This window comes from Platalea leucorodia (genome assembly GCF_965183815.1).
Source record: "Platalea leucorodia genome assembly, chromosome: Z".
Taxonomy (NCBI): domain Eukaryota; kingdom Metazoa; phylum Chordata; class Aves; order Pelecaniformes; family Threskiornithidae; genus Platalea; species Platalea leucorodia.
In genome coordinates this window covers 28732242-28748792 of record NC_138858.1, presented here as the reverse complement: position 1 = coordinate 28748792, position 16551 = coordinate 28732242, and the positions used below count along the sequence as shown (strand labels likewise).

Here is a 16551-nt window from a genome sequence, read left to right as displayed (position 1 = left end):
TCCTCCCGCGGCGCCACCCGCCGGGCCGGGCCCGCAGGCGGGAGCGCGACTCGGCGGCGGCGGCCGCCGCTCCGTGAGGAGGCGCCGCGCAGGCCTTCGCCTGGCCCGGCGGCCCCCGCTCCCGGTCAGCCATGGCCACCTACAAACCGGTGGTGGTTCAGGCGATCCCCAAGCTCGGGGAGAGGGTGACGCAGGACACGGTGTACTGGCGCGGCTACAAGGTAGGGGGCGGCCCCCTGCGGCGCGGGGGCCTGGGGGCAGCCGGCCGGCCCCCGCGGCCCCGTGGCTGGCGCCGGGCTGCGCTCCCGCCCGTGCTTTTTCTGCCGGCCCTTGCGGCTCTCGGTTAGAAGCGGTTCTTTAATATCGCCCTGGAACCTATTAAACGGCTTCCCAGGAATCGAGGCTGACTTGTGCCCCACATGGGCCCAGCAGACGTAGTTATTGTCCTAGAATACTTTTTTATACCTTTCGTGCGAGTAGTCGAGGTATTTTTAAACTTGCGTGAGCGAATAAGTTTGTTTTTTCATCAGAACACGTAATTAATGGGTCAATTGTAACCCGTGGATTGGAAAAAATTTATAAGAGCAGAAGTAGCCTGGCAGAAGGGAAACTCAGTAGGATTGTATTTAAAAAAATAACTTGGCTCTAAATGGAGTTTTGAGCTCTGTGTAGGAAGAATAGCTTTTGTTTTGCTGTTTTCATTTTTGATGGTGTTCTTATGTGTATTTAATGATCTTTATTGCAATTGTTTTAGACACCTGTCCAGATAAAGGAATTTGGTGCTGTAAATAAAGTCGACTTCTCCCCGGTTCCTCCATATAACTATGCTGTCACAGCCTCCTCAAGGGTAAGTGGCTTTTCTGAGGTTTTTATGTTCTTGTTCTTCAGTTGGTATCATATGAGTGAACTTAACCTCTTCTTGTTTTGCTAGATCCACATTTATGGTCGTTACTCTCAGGAACCAATCAAAACATTTTCTCGCTTCAAAGATGCTGCTTATTGTGCCACATACAGAGATGATGGCAATCTGCTTGTTGCTGGCAGCGAGGAAGGTAGCATTCGCCTCTTTGACATTAGTGGAAGAGCACCGCTGAGACAGTTTGATGGTCATACTAAGTAAGACAGTGTTGGTTTTTTTTTGTTTGTGTGCATAAGCTTGTTTGGTGTATTTACATTTGTCTGCTTTGAATGTTGCTGAACATCTGAATGATATTGATCTATGTTGCTTACAAACATAAATTTTACTGGAAAGTAGATTTTAAAATTTAATTCAGAATTGGAGTGACTTTTTTTAAAATTCTAAGTATGCATTGAGTACATGGAAGAATAAATACATTTTCTAATTCAGGTAGGTGTCTGTTAATATGTTGTGTAGACATAGTTTTGTGACTGCATATTGCTGATAAGCACGTTTTATTTGATGCTGGCAGGAAAAGAGTGGCTAAACAAAAACAGTGAAGAAATACACCAGGAAGAGCAGGAATCCCTTAAAAAAAAAAAACAAAAAACAAAAAAAAAACAGAAAAAGTGCATGATGATGGGGTGGGCTTGGGATGGGGTGGGAGTTCGAAGAGGAGTTCTGATGGACCGGTGAGGAGAAGACAATGGTAATACTTAGATTAAACAGGTTGCTGTGCTATGGAAGACCAATACGTGTTTTGTCTATCTAGAACAACAACAACAGACCCCCTTTCACAGGAAAGCACACAGGCAGACCTTGAGAGTGTTTCTATTTGAGGTCTGTAGTTGTGTATTGGGTATTATTTTATGTCCTAACCACAGGATAGGTTAACATAGGTTAACTGTAATAAGATTTAAGGTATCTGTGTTTTCTGTCAAAGTGATTCTCTGTTGCGATGTTACAAGGATAATGCAGATTTAAATAGTGATTTTAAAGGACAAGAATAGTGTCCAACCCAGTCATACTTAAAACTCACTATTATACATTTTCTCTGAAGGACAGTGCTGGTACACAGACCTCTAAGTAACAAATGCAGAATTTACAGCTTTTGAATGAGCATCTAGTTGACCTGTAAAACCTTTAAGGCAGATCATATCAGTGCTTAGGTAAGCGTCTGTCAGCATGACCCTTTTCTGGCTGGAAATAGGAAAACTAAAGTGTTTTTAACCTCTGAAGTGGCGCTTTCTAACTTCCAACAGTAAATACTTTGCACTTTTAAGTTAGAGAGAATACTTTAATAAACTCTTCATACAGACCAACTGTTCTAGAAACAAGTATGTATTTTAACTTTGGATATTCTTTGGTTTCTAGAGCTGTTCATGTAGTGGGCTTCCTGTCTGATAAATACCGAATATTTTCTGGTGGTGATGATTATTCATCAAATCTGTGGGATATTCCGAGTGCTACAGAAATCGTCTCCTACAGTGAACATACTGACTATGTGAGATGTGGCTGTGCAAGTAAAGTGAATGCAGATGTCTTTATAACAGGTTTGATTTTCTTTTTTATATATGTTTCTTTCAGATTAAATTGAGGAAGAATGCAGGAAGATAGGTTTTGATACAGTAGGATCTAGTTTATTATATTTTAAACATGGAGGATCTGTCTTACCACTCACTGCCTACTTTGTTGTTTCCTTTTTAAGCTTGACAGTGATGTTTGTAGGGAAACTCTGAGTGAACTAATTTTTAACATCTTTTTTCTTTAGCCTGTTAGGATTAATGGGACTGTTCTGACTGGCCTTTGAAAGTTTTAAGAAAATCTTGTGAATATATCTTTTAGTTGGGATTGACTGAAGTGTTTTATCAGGTTTCCAGAGGACACAAGTTCCATTGTAGTTTGTACAGCCCCAAACTGGCAGACTCAAAAATGAAAGGTTGTAAGAGGAGTTATTTGAAACCAGTTGCTTTTGGTTTTCCTAGCACTAGCTTTCTATTAATCTGTGATAAATTGCTAGTGAAAAAAATAGTATTCCTTACTTCGGGTGGCACAAGAGACTAGGTTTCATCAGGTTGCCCGATACTTGTTGTTATAAATACACTTGATTAATGGATGGGAAATAAAATTAAGACTTAAATTACTTTTAAGGCCTGACATGTTGCTAGGGCTAGAATTAGAAGACTTAAGTTGCCTGAAGGCTGTAAATTAACCAGGTTAAACCACAAGGTGTTCTAATGTATGGTTTAAAACTGTTTCCGTTTGGCAGGGGTTCCTTTAGATTGTAGGACATGGCTGTTTTAGTTCCTGAAATAATTGAAATGATGAAACTGAAGCTATTTATGGTGGTGTTTGCAGGTTCCTATGATCACACGGTGAAACTATTTGATGCACGAACAAAAAGTAGTGTCATGACAATAGAACATGGCCAGCCTGTGGAGAGTGTGCTTCTATTCCCTTCTGGTGGGCTTCTAGTATCTGCAGGTACTTCAATAAAATAAAATTTCTTTCTGTGGCCCTAATTTGAGAAATATTCCAGCTGCTTCTTTCTTGTGTCGTGTTTTCATCTGGTAATGAAGTGGTAAGTGATGTAACAGCTGGACTTCTCAAAGATCTTTAGGAATCTGTGTTAATCTGCAGGGTGAAGGTAGGGGTCTTTTTGTCTCTGATTTGATTTTCTTGTAGTTGGTCTAAAAGAAAAAGATATTTTTTTAATGACAAGATACAGACTTTAATTAGCCCAGTGCTAAAGTGAAGGAGTGAACATACTTAAGTTTTGAAAAGATGGGACTGTATCTTTTAGTGATGATGAGGCTTTTTAGTCTTTTCTTGCCATTGCATCAGAAGTGCTGTAACCCAGTGGTATTTAGATTATTTTACATGAGGAGTATGTTGAATCATTCAGCTGTTCCTGCAGAATGGCCTAAAAAAGAGCAGGCTTGTAGTGTGTCTTGTCCCAGGAGATAGTCATAATGGATGGGGAGAGTGAGTAGGTGCAGAAAACTGTGTTACGAAGGAGGCACTGTCTGAAAACTTCTCCAGAGAAGCATAAATGTGTAGGTATGTCAAACTGTTTTGTGTGCTTCCTTCTCACAGGAGGTCGATACGTCAAAGTCTGGGATGTACTAAAAGGTGGACAATTGCTAGTTTCACTTAAAAATCACCATAAAACTGTAACTTGTTTATGCCTGAACAGCTCTGGACAAAGGTTATTGTCAGGATCCTTGGACAGGTTAGTATATTTTGTGGCTTTGTTGTTATTTAAATTCTTTAGGGCTTTTTTCCTTTGAAAATTATTATACATCAGTGTGAATCTGTGCATGTTTTTTGGGCTTAAACACTTTTTAACTGTTAGAGATACAACTTGTTTGAAACATGTCTTGGGGCCAAGGTACATACTGTGATATACATTAACCTTTTCCTCTTATTAGCCTGAAAGTTAGTAAGGATTGCATGTGCCGTTTGGGAATGCATGTGAGGAACTTCTGAATAAACATTAGTTTTTCTGAATCTCTAAATGGACATTTGCAGTCTCCGTCAAGTAATTATTCTTAACTTTAATACAGTTTAAATGACTGAAAGTGTATTAGTATTCACCTTCAGAGAGCCTGGTTTTTGTGTCTCTGTGCTGTTGCTTTTTGTACCCAAGGTGCACAGGTGGAATATGTCCTCCTTCCTTTTTTGTTTGCTTGTTTGGGTTGAGTTGATGAGTACTGGTACCCAATCTGTTGTCTCTGAGACATTAGAAATATGAGGTGGTCTGAAATGACAGTGGTCTGCTCTCGTCCTCCTCCCCTCCCTCCTGTACTTTATAGGCTTCTTCAGGCTTTATGATTACAAAGCATAAGCTGAAGGATCACACTAGATGTACAGCTATTTCTTGTTCAGTGCTCACAACACTAAAGTTCATACTTGTTGTAAGATAATGTTTTGTTTTCCCATTTGTTAAATATTTCCTACCTTCAACCAAATAATTAAAAAGCAGCCGGATACAAGAATATCTATGGATTTATTTCCAGAAATTGTCAATAGATCTTGTATTCAAAATTTAAGAAGAAATTTGAAGAAACGCTGTCTTAGTGTGTCCTAATAAGCATTGCTGAAGTCAGTCACTACATCTGCCTTCAATTTCTTCTTCTGTCCTTGTCCCATTTTCATCTTTTTTGGGTAAGGGTAATCCTTTCTTGACTTCTGCATATCTTTTAACAGAACGTTTGTGTTGCAGCAGAGGTAATAACTAAGAAGCTCAGTGGTAGTCTGAAGAATGTTTTGTATAAATACTCGGTTTCCTTAAATGATCTATAGAAGTGATGAAATTCCTGCAAGGTGTCTACAATAAGGCATTAGTAACGAGGTTTTAATCATTACTCTTCTGTATAGGCATGTGAAGATTTACAGTACTACTTCCTACAAAGTAGTCCACAGCTTTAACTATGCAACATCCATCCTCAGTCTTGCGTTGTCGGTAAGTACGTTAGAAGTCTTTCTAGGCAAGGCAATTACTGATACTTTTTAAGTCACTGAAGTAATTAATTTTTGCTTTCATTGCTATTGGGTGTTTCAGAAAAATGTTGTACATGCAAAGTAGTATGAGTATATTCCTCCTGAGTAAAAAATGAATTAGGAGGTTTTAAACAATACACTCAGATACCAAATGTTACCTGATTAGGTCTGTACAAAATTGTGTTTATCAAGGACAGTATGTATCATAGGGAAAGTATTCAGTTTAGAAGAAAAGTCCTTTGACTTTAAAAAGATTGTACTCATCTTTTGCCTTTCAGGAACCTAGTGAGTCCTCTCGTATGGCAGTGATAAAAGAAAAAAAGTACTTCATTTGTTGAGAAATTTAGAATAGGGTGAGCTTGTCTTAAAATTTGTTGGTGTCAGGTTGTTGGTCTGAGGAAGAAGAAGAGGAGATGGCATGAGGTATGAGCATAAACAAACTTGTTTGCCAAGGCATGTGTCTTATTGTCTTGGAAACAAAACAAAGACTCTCATTTCTCTGAAACATTTGAATTCCAATGGATAAGTGACCGGCTGGCCAGAAATTTGGAGGCTAGCACCACTTTTTAAAACAATGCTGTCATCATGTAGTCACCCTTTTATGCATCTTTTGAAGGACATGTAAAAGGATCTGTGAGGGATCTTTACTACCTTTGCTACTTTACTATTGTCCTGCTCTTCTGGAACCTAGGGAAAGATGTGTGTGGAGGGGGTGTCTTCCTTTCTTCATTTTCTGCCTTGTTGCCTAGGGAGCTAGAGCTAAATAGGTTTTGAATTATTTTGGCTGAGGTGAAGAGTTCAGAGCCAAAAAAATCTCATACCCTTTAAGCCTCTACAGCAGCTGCAAAACGTGCAATACCTGTAGTTTGCCATCTCTGGAGCTGCTTTTGAAACATGATCTTTTGTTTTCTATTGACTAAAACCCTTGAGTTTTAAATGGTCACGTGAGAACATAAGACTGGCTCTACTGGGTCAAACCAAAGGCTGGTCTAATGCCAGATGCTGCTTCCAACTATAGCCGTAAGTACATGTGTACGGAAGACTAAAAACAGGGCAAGTGTGTATGATAAGTTTCCTGATACTCTCCCAAACTCCAAACTCATTTTCAGATGAGAAATTAGCTCATCAGTGTAATTCTTCTGTAATTCAAAGAATTTCTTACATAAACCTGCTCACTTTCTCCTTGAGCTTGGACAAACTTTTAACCTTCACTAGATTCCTTGACAAGGAGTTCCACATTTCTGCTACTTGTGAAGAATTGCCTCCTTGTGTTCCATTTGAACCTTCATTAGCTTCACTTGATGCCCCTAAAGGAGACATTGACCAGCTGATACCCATCTATACCTGTCATAATTCTGTAGGCTTTTGCCATATCCCTCCTCAATTGTCTTTTTTTTCCCATGCTGAAGAACACTGTCTCAAAGCAAGCCAATCTTTGATTTTCCTTGAGGGTTTTTGACTCTTATTCTGAATCTGCTACTGTTTTTTGAGACTGACTCACACAGGATTTAAGATGTGGGTGAACAACGGATTTATTCAGTGGCATAATGACTTTCTAGTTTTTATTTCTTCTGTAGTAATTCCTAAGGCTTTTTATTTGTTTGTTTTTTTTTTTTTTTTCCTTAGCAGCAGTTGAGCATTCAGCTAATGTTTAATGTTTTCGTAGAATTATCTGTTAATAGTAACAGGTCAGAACTCACTATCGTATATGTGAAGTCAGTGGTTTTCTCCAGTGCATCATTTAAAGTTAAAACCTTTAGCGTCAAATACATGCAACCTTTGTTATGTAGGTGAAATTTATACCAGTGACTGGTATTTTGAACAACTTTCACTTGTTTCTCAAAATCCTGCTGTTCAATGATAGCTTTCTCACAGGTGGGTGTTTGTGTCTGCTGTATCGCATGTAATAGCCAAGGGCAGTTGTCCACCACTGAAAAAAAAAAAAAAAAAAAAAGTCATAGATTATACTTGCAGAAGGATGTTAATTGAGCTTTCTTCACTAGTCAGCCTGTAGTCCCTCTAGGTATTCGTTAAAGGTTTATTAGATGGATAATGTTGCTTACCATCATAGCCTTGAAGCTGTCCCGGTTGAATGAGGTATTTGACCATGGGACCTCATGGAAGGTGCCAGTCTGCACGGTAGAGCATGCATCATCAAATAAAAAAGGAAGGTTGCACCTTCCAACTTAAGTTATTCTATGATACTGTGATTAGAGCCTTATCATGAAGCATAAAAATTTAAAAATCTGCACGGTAGAGCATGCATCATCAAATAAAACACTAGGTTCCTAACTCTCCGATTTCTTCATTTTAGCCTGAAGATGAAACCATAGTCGTAGGCATGACCAATGGGGTGCTAAATGTTAAACACAGAAAACCTGAAGAAAGGAAAGAAAAGTTTCAAAAGAAGAGACAACCAGCATATAGAACCTATGTGAAAGGAAGAACTTACATGCCAAAACAGGTATAGAGGGGTGAGAAAATGTATACTGAAGCACTCTTAAAAAAATTTTTTTTTTTTTTTTTGTGTCTGCTAAGTTGAAGAAAGGGAAGGGAGGAAAGATACAAAGACATATAAGCTTGTTCATGGTAATACGTTTAATCCACTGTGTGTGTGTGTCTGTCTTATTCTGAACTTGTCTTTCAATTCTAGGAAGATTTCTGTGTCAGTAAACCTGTAAAACGTGTTTTGAGGAAATACGACAAGCTGCTGAAGAGCTTTCAGTCTTCCAAGGCCCTTGATGCGGTACTGGAGGTAAGGGATTGGGTTTTGTCTCATCAGAGTTGTGTGCTGTGATCTGATGTGGATTTTTTCTATATGTCAAACTAATTTTATTTCAGTGTATAACTAGAAAGGAATCAAACTTGGGTGGGTTCTGTTTTGGTTTTGCTGATGTCAGCCCTGTTTTGTGTGTGAAGTTGTTGCTTTGGTACTAAACATTTCTTATATATGTCCAGCCACCCATCAGGCTTTATACTCCTGAAGTTACGGTTGCAGTCATGCAGGAGCTGCATCGCAGAGGAACACTGAGGAGTGCACTTGCAGGCCGAGACGAGAAGCAAATTAATCTCCTTCTTACCTTTGTGGCAAGGTATTACTTCAACCTGAGTTCTTTCTGACTGTTTTGAGGCCTGTATTTCTTAATAGCTTTTGCCACAGAGTCTGAAGAGATCACAGGTGGAACACTGGTACTCTTGAAATCTCACATGCCTTCTGCTTTCTGATATCAAGGTCTGGGATTTCACTCATAGTACTGAGCTAGTTTACCTGTTAGCACAAAAAAAATTTGCTGATAGTGTGAGAGAGTATATTTTACTTTGCCAGACATTCTACCCTTAGTCTATTATTTTCTGTCTCCTCGATGAAACTCATGTTTTCATGTACCTGAGGCTTTTGCCAGTGCTCCAACCCCCACTGCCTTCCTGAAAGGAGGAGGGTAAATATCAAATGTAGCTTTTTTTGAGTTGCATCTCTGACTGCTGTTCTGTGATGTCTCTTCATGAAAAAAAAAATTGTCTGTATGCCTGTATGAGAAAGTTGTTTGTTGGTGGGAGGAGTGCAGTTGGCAAAACCGATAAAATTGGGATGTCTTCTAATTTTGCAGGCGTGTGATTGAGCCTAGGTTTACTCCTGTACTGGTGACTGTTGCAGATATGATCACTGGTAAGTACAACACAAAAAAGATTCTCAAAGCCATATAGCTAGCTTGGAAATAAGATTAAAAGTGCTGCATTTTTAAGAAACCAAACGGTTGTGGGTTTGTTTGTAAGTATGAACTCAGTGTCAAGAGGATGATCCAGAAAGAGATATTGCCAGGTAACTTTGACCACAGTCAGTATCTGGTTTGCACCAGCTGCAGGAAGCTCCTCATGGTCTCTAAGTATCTTTGATACCTCATGTTTCTATAGTTACTTAGCACAAGTGACTTCCACTTCTCCAATGAGGTAAAAATAGTATTGGGGTCATAAAAACTTCTGTTTCTGTTAGTTTGACTTACTGTTACTGTGAGTACGTACCAATAATTAACACTGTTTTCAGAATGCCGTTAAAGTTGTCATATTTGTCCACAATGTTGGACTAGTGCCAGAATCCTTAAATGCATCTTTAACTAGCTAATATAATTTTCACATTTTTATAAATATGTGGATTCTTAAGTGACTTTTTTCTTTACAGACATTTATCAGCCTGTGGTTGGGCAGTCAGCGATTGTTGATAGACAATTCTTGAGACTTCAGGAAGCCATAGGAAAAGAGATTGACTATCAAGAGGAACTACTAGAAGTTTTGGGAATGATGGATACGCTCTTTGCTACTTTTACTAAGAAAAGAGCTACTTACCTAGAAGAGAACAAAAGTAATGGTCTTACAGAGACCATTGAAACAAGTACGAATAACTGACTGACAACCATCACAACAAATTGTCACAAAAATCATGTGGACTTGAAATATATGACCTGTTCTCCTGGTAACTTCTTATAATAGTGACTTCCAAAATAAGCCCCTCTGTGCTGAAGTTCTGTCTTCCAAACTGTGTTTTTGAATAGGCTGAATTACTGAAGACAGAAAAAGAAGGATGTTTCCAGGATTTCCCATAAAATATTTTTCAAACAATTGAATTTTAAAGTTTTATTCCAAAGTTATGTAACTTTTAAAGAGTATTTTGTGCATTCAGTACTAAGTCATTATTTGATTTGGATAGTCAACAATTTTCAGTTTTTATTTATCAGACAATAATTGAGGTTTGTCTAATTTTAATGTGTCATTGTCCTTATTTAAGGTTAATATCCCATCTCACATACTTGGACACAAGAATAAAACCACATATGCATTTGATAAAACTCGACGACATTGTGTTTTCTCTCCCTGCTTCATCTCCATTTCAGACTTCTGTGAATTCATAGGAAACAGCAAAATGACTCAAGAAAATAAGCATGTTATTTTTTTGTTTTGTTTTAGTTGTTTGTTTTGTTTAGTGCAATAGGAGAAATATGCTTGCGTATATTGAAAAATCTGTTCGTTTCATTTCATACTTCTAAAGGGGAATCAAATTAAATTAATGTAGTAAGTAAACTGCACAGCAGTGCGAAAATCCTCAGTTAAGTAAAAGAACTCAATTTTTGTGCAATTCTATCGCTTCCAATGTACAGTAGATGCAATTTGAGTCTACATTGTTATCAGTATGTATTTAAGTACTGGGGTAATGGTTTATTTTAACTTCAAGCAGTGCTGGAGAAGGATCGTGTACTTTGGAAAGAGGGATGTGCCAAAGGCTGCTCAATGCATGTAGGATGACAATAGGGTAGAACTTCGTCCTTAACCTGTTTTTGGTGACTTGCATTTTCCTCCAGGCCTGGAATTTATTTGAGATATAAGAGGAATTTCCTGCAAAAGGAATTTCCTCAAGTGTTGCAGTGAAAGGTGGGTATCAGTGGTAAAAATAACTTGAAAAATTTTGCAAGTTCTACCTAAAATCTTAACAATCTTTGACTGAAAAGTGTAGAGCAGTATCTGGTCTGCCCTTAAATTAATATGTGAGCAATATATGTTCCTGGCTATGGTGATTACTGGTTTTGAAGACTTAGGGTGATAATAGGTAATAATAAGGAGCATGCTCGTGCAAACTTTAAACTTTTAGTTTCCTTGCTGCTTACTTTACTATTTTTATTTTATTTCTGCTAATAGACCTGAACTTGCTTTTTTTTTTTTTTTTTTGAAATCTGTGTGCTACTTGTAATTGTGTGACTTAATCAGGCAATATCTCTTAGGAGACTTCACATAAAATGAGTTGGAGGGGAAGGCTCTTCCTGGAGCTTTCTTATTCCATGACCCTTCAGTAGTGCTTTGAGTTGAAGGTGGACATTTCTCTCGGCAGCCTAGTGTTCTGCTCAGGGAGTGGATGGAAAGGATGACTAGTAGATGAGCTCCCAAACCTCCACTATTTTGTGAATTATGATGCTGTTTCCCCAGCTGCAAAGGGAACTTAGGATCTGGTAGGTTGGTTGCATCACCACCTGAATTTACAAAAAGATGTTAAAGCTGCTCTTATGAAGAAACTGTTGCCTTCCATTACTTCTATTCTTCTATTCTATTCTACTTCTATTACTTCTGTTACTTCCATTTTTTTCTGCATTGTCTTTCACTATCAAATGAAGTGAAAATATATGATGATTAACTCTGGCTCTTGGAGATCTGGATTGATCAGGTATTGGGTTTCAGCTACTATTGCTGGCTTTCTCTGTACTTCTGATAAAAAATTGTTTTGTCCCTTATTACATCTTAGACTTGTTCTTTTTGTTAAACTGTAGTTGAACTGGTTCCATTTAAAGACTTGGTGTTTGGTCATGGAAGGCTTCTGAAACTGAAACAGTTTTATTTATTAGACACAGTTGTTCTTAGATGGTTACAAAATTTACTACAGTCTTCTATGTAAATTAAAATAGCAGGGTATACTTTTCTCCTTCCTAAATGGAACACTTTCTCATTGTTTGCCATCATCATCTGCAACTTGTATAACAATGTCATAAAGTACATTTGCTTGCTCTCAAGTAATGCAGGGCTATTGAGTTACCATTTGAAAAGTAATTTCAGAACCCCATGCTTGTTTCACTCTTTATAAAATAATCACTGCTCCCATCAGGGTGTCAACAGCATAGGAAATAAGACAGCTTGGACTAGGTTTTTGAAGTTAATTTGGTATCATAAATATATATATTAAATAAAGTTGTCTTGCCAAATAAGATAAAAGATGATATTTGAATGCAAAATTTGTACTCAATTTTTTAATTGCAGAAAATATTCATGTTCCTGAGTAGTTTTGGCACTGTGCATGGCTAACCTTTAGTGGAAGGGGCAGGGTGATACTCAGAAGTATGTTATTTGTGAAGACGCACTGGTAATGGCAGTTGCTAAAAGGGTGCTACACGAAGTGTAAAGAACTTGACAGAGAAAACAGTAAAATGTGAAGGGAATGAGCAATGCTGTGAAAGTGTAGTATTGAAGTGACTAATAAAGCAAGCAATTTCTGATTGATTGATTGATGTGGCAGGAAGTGCTGGGAAATAGATGGATATAAAAGACGATGGAAATATTCTTGCTGTTTATGTACCAGGCTGAGTTCCCCCATGACTTAGTGCGTAAGCCGTCACAAGAGAGTTGTTTCTTTTACTGTTTAATTCTTAAAGTTAATTCTTTTACTGTTTCAAGGTTATGTGCTTACTCCAGCCCTCCTCAAATGAAATAGGTTCCTACTTACAGAGTTGTCCCTTTTATATAATCACTGACGTAATTCTGGAGTTGAGACAACATAAACCAGTTCGTGTGCTCGCAACAGTAAATGGAAACATTACACATCTAAAATCTGAAGTTTTGATACAGAATAGGTTTCTCGATGCTTTGGGATCATTTAACCTTCTGCCAAGGATTTCTGCTTTAGGTCTGAAGTCTCATGAGTTGACTAAGTGTGAAAGAGTGGGCTGTGTTAGGAAAAATTTTGAGCATGTTAAAGCAGGCTTGAGACATTCCTTACTTAAAAGAAAACAAGCAAACAAACAAATAAAATGTACCTCTTCATAGATTTAAAAAAAAAATTTCTGACCCTGCCCAGATGAAGCAACTTCCTTATATTGCAGAAGTCCAGCTGGATGGTGAATTTGGCATTACTATTGCCAGTAAATAGCCATCATTAGTATTCAGACTCTTTCACATCCCTGGATTTAAAAGCAAACAAAAAGAGTTTGTAATGGCTCTAACAATCCTTGTGCAACACAAGCAAATCTTGCCAAATATTTGATTTTGATTTGCATGGGTACTTGAGCTCAGAGTTTGTGCGAAGGTTACAGTTGCAATACTGAGCTGAAACATTTTCAGGTTGCTCTAGATAACCACAGTCTACCTTTCACTGACATTCAATGATTGGAGCCTGTAACCTAAACTACTGAAATACTGCAAAACAAAGAAGTCAGAAGTTTTATGGGAAAACATAAGATTTTATAGGATACTGCAGTTTATAATGTAAAACACAAATTTGGTAGCTACAGAGCAAATTTTCAGCAAAGATCACACACTTTTTACACTTGAAAAGCAGGCAAAACTAAAGACACCCCCCCCCCCCGTAGTTTTCAATACTTCTTCATTTACAATCCCCTTTAAAAATGAAGGAAAAGGCATATAGGACATGTCAAAACACTGTGTTGTAAAAAGATTTGAGCATAAGTTGTGATTTTAATCCTTATCTCTGTAGCTATTTGTAGCTACAATGACATATTCAGATGGAAGATGACTTGAAGTGCTCATCTTTTTTTTTTTTTTTTTTTTTTAATCTCTTCAATGAGAGTTACTTTGCTTTCTGGAGCTTCCTGTACCACGACTTCTAACACCACCTTTGGTCTTCGGGAAAGATTATTTCAGCATTTTTCTTATTTTGGTAACCATTTATTAAGACTGTAAATTCAGAAGTAGACTTGGAGAAGTTTCTCCAAGCTGTGTCACTTGGGGGGCAGGGGGGGCTAGAAGAAGAGGAGTAGGAGGAGTAATAGTAATTAAGTACTAAGTAAGTAGTACTAATATTAGGAAGCTCAAGAAACCACCTCACTGCCTCTTTGCCTATCATGCTTTCCATTTTGTAACATTATTTTTTGCATGTGTGTGTTGAAAGCTAAGCATTCATCTAAACGTTTCAGTTCTTATTAATTAAGGTAGTAGTTGGCAGATCACAGATTCTTTGCTTTAAACTGTATTTAATAACCAATGTATTCAAGAAGAAACCATTCTGTGCATCATGAAAAACTGAGTAAACTTTAGTCAGTGACACATAAGTCCTGGGCAACAGCCATTACTTTGTGAGGATGTTCTATGCGATCCAAAGACAGTCTCTAAAGCATATGTTGTTTCTTTTCCTTTGATATTTGAATGTGGTCTAGCAAAACTTACTTGTCATATTGCAACGTACAAAAAGCTTACCTAAATCCTTGTTTGCATGATGGAAATGCAAGAGGTGATTTCCTCTAGAATTGAGGTCTTAGTCAGAAACTTAGAGTAATGCTACATAGCGTTGGAAATTATGTAAATTAAATTACAATGCTTAACTAGCTATTTTTGTAACTCTTTCAATTAGGAAAATTTGGAATTGAAATCCTGAGGGTCTACAGCTGCTGCAGATGCACTTTAGCTTGTCTTCTTTTCTTGGATAATATGCAGCTGGATGGCTTGCTATATTCCGTGGTAAGTGAATACAGCAAAGAAATCCTTATCTATGCTTCCAGTAACATATGCTGGGGCAGCATGTAAGGAAAGGTACTGTAAGATGGTTGCAAGCCACCCCTAACCTGGTTGCATCTCATCAACCTTTATCTTTTATTTTTCCTCCTTTGGAAATTTAACTTTCCAAAGTCCTGATCGCACTGTAGCCAGCAGGTGTATTACCTTTGCAATCTCAGAGTTGTGGACTTGTTCTGACAAGTATGACACAGAAAGTCCCTGCTTCCTTGTACTCTTGCATGGGTGTTTGTCTGTGATAAGCCACGCAAAGCAAACCAATGAAAAGTTTCAAATTTTAAAGATGGACACACACCGGGTAAAGCCATGAAACTCTTGCTGAAACGAAAGGGGTGGTGATGCGGTTTTACTGGTTTCTTTCTCTCCTTCAGGGAGGTACCTGCATGACCTTGGGCTGTGTTGCAGCAGTCTAATATACTTTTTTTAAAATGCTGGTGAAACTATCATGCATTTAGATGGGTGAAGGTAAGTGAATTAGAGGGATTTAATTGCATTAGGGACATCTGGTAAGAAGACAATAACTGAGAAGCTTGAATTTTTGATTATGAAATGTGAGTCAGGTCGTGATCTTGTGCTCTTAACTAGGAGCTTTCAGTGTATTTACCAGCTTGGCTACAGATTTTCTATTAGTGGAATATGCAACATGTAGGCCTTTGAATATCAGCTAAGGAAAATGCCAGTCTGAATTGTGTTCCTGTTTCCTATGTACAATTTTTTTAAACTGTCAACACAGATTATTGAAGTTAATGTGTTTACTCTTCTCATTGTAAGTGGTTTTCAGTTTATAAGTCAGGACCTGCAGTTATCCTTGTGGGTATGCAAAAAGAGTACAGGATGGAAAAAGGTATGGCAATAGAGCATGCTTTCATCTCAGATAATACTCTTGGAGGACTTGGATAACATTTTTTTACTATTGGCTTAGCCAATTTTAAACCGGTAGCATTGCTCAATAAACTAGTACTTAGACCCTACTTAAGCTCTAACTCTGGACTGAGCAGGTCCAGCTCTCTTATGTTTTCTCTTCCTCTGATTACCTTTATTCTCCTGTTTCCCAGATATTTGGGACACTAAGGAAATACACACCTTCATAGTGTTCCAGCCGCTGCTTCATGGTAAAACACTAATTCTTTCATGCATTGCTTACAGTGCTTGGGTAAACTTTTTTCAACCCCACAGCTTTGTGCTAAAATGGTGCTGTTACAAAGAAAGTATGCTGACCATCTACAGCAAACAAGCCATGAATTAAGGTACAGTGCAGCAAGAGGGAGCTTGGTAAGTCCCTACCCCCCAATCTGGTACTCAATACCACATCTTCAGTGCTCTACTGCCCTCACTAATGAAAGAATTTGTCAGAATAGGCTTAGCGAGTCAACGTTATAAGATGATTTTAAGAATAGCTGAAGCTATGTATTGTGTAGTTGTAGCAGCTGAAAAGCCACAATACGGTGTCGTCTGTCGGGATGAAAGTACTAATGCTGCACGAAACGTGCCGGCAGCGAGCGGGCAGCAGTGCGAGCAACCAGCCCCTCCGGTGGGCAGCGCCGCGCCGGGTGCTGCGGGCTCCGGAACCGCGGGCGGGGAGGGCTCCGGCTCCGGCTGCTGCGCGGGGCGCCGGGGGCTGCCCCCGCTCCGCCCGCCCCGCCGGCCGGCTCGCACCCCGCCGCCTGCAGCCGGGCTCCGGCCGGGAGAGGGCAGCGCTCCCCTCCGAAAGGCGCTGGGGGCCGGTGCTTCCCCCTCCCGGGGCCGGGGGGCCGTCGGGGCCGCGCAGGGCTCCCCGCGGGTGTCCAGCCTTCCTTCCCGCCCGCCCCGTCGAGCAACCGCTGCCGGCGGGGACGGTCTGCCTCGGGGACCGCTTCCCCGGGAGCCGGGCATCGGCC

At 39.2% G+C, this 16551-nt stretch overlaps 1 protein-coding gene across 1 annotated transcript; it reads left to right on the top strand.

The window, feature by feature from the left end:
- Positions 1-73: 73 nt before the first annotated feature.
- Positions 74-10134, top strand: UTP15 (UTP15 small subunit processome component). Its single transcript, XM_082335591.1, has 12 exons — positions 74-221; positions 755-847; positions 932-1116; positions 2273-2451; positions 3257-3382; positions 3995-4130; positions 5279-5363; positions 7716-7865; positions 8055-8156; positions 8360-8493; positions 9007-9065; positions 9576-10134. The coding sequence occupies exons 1-12, from the start codon at positions 132-134 to the stop codon at positions 9797-9799; spliced, it is 1563 nt and encodes a 520-aa protein (XP_082191717.1). The 5' UTR covers positions 74-131; the 3' UTR covers positions 9800-10134.
- The last annotated feature ends 6417 nt before the right edge of the window (positions 10135-16551 follow it).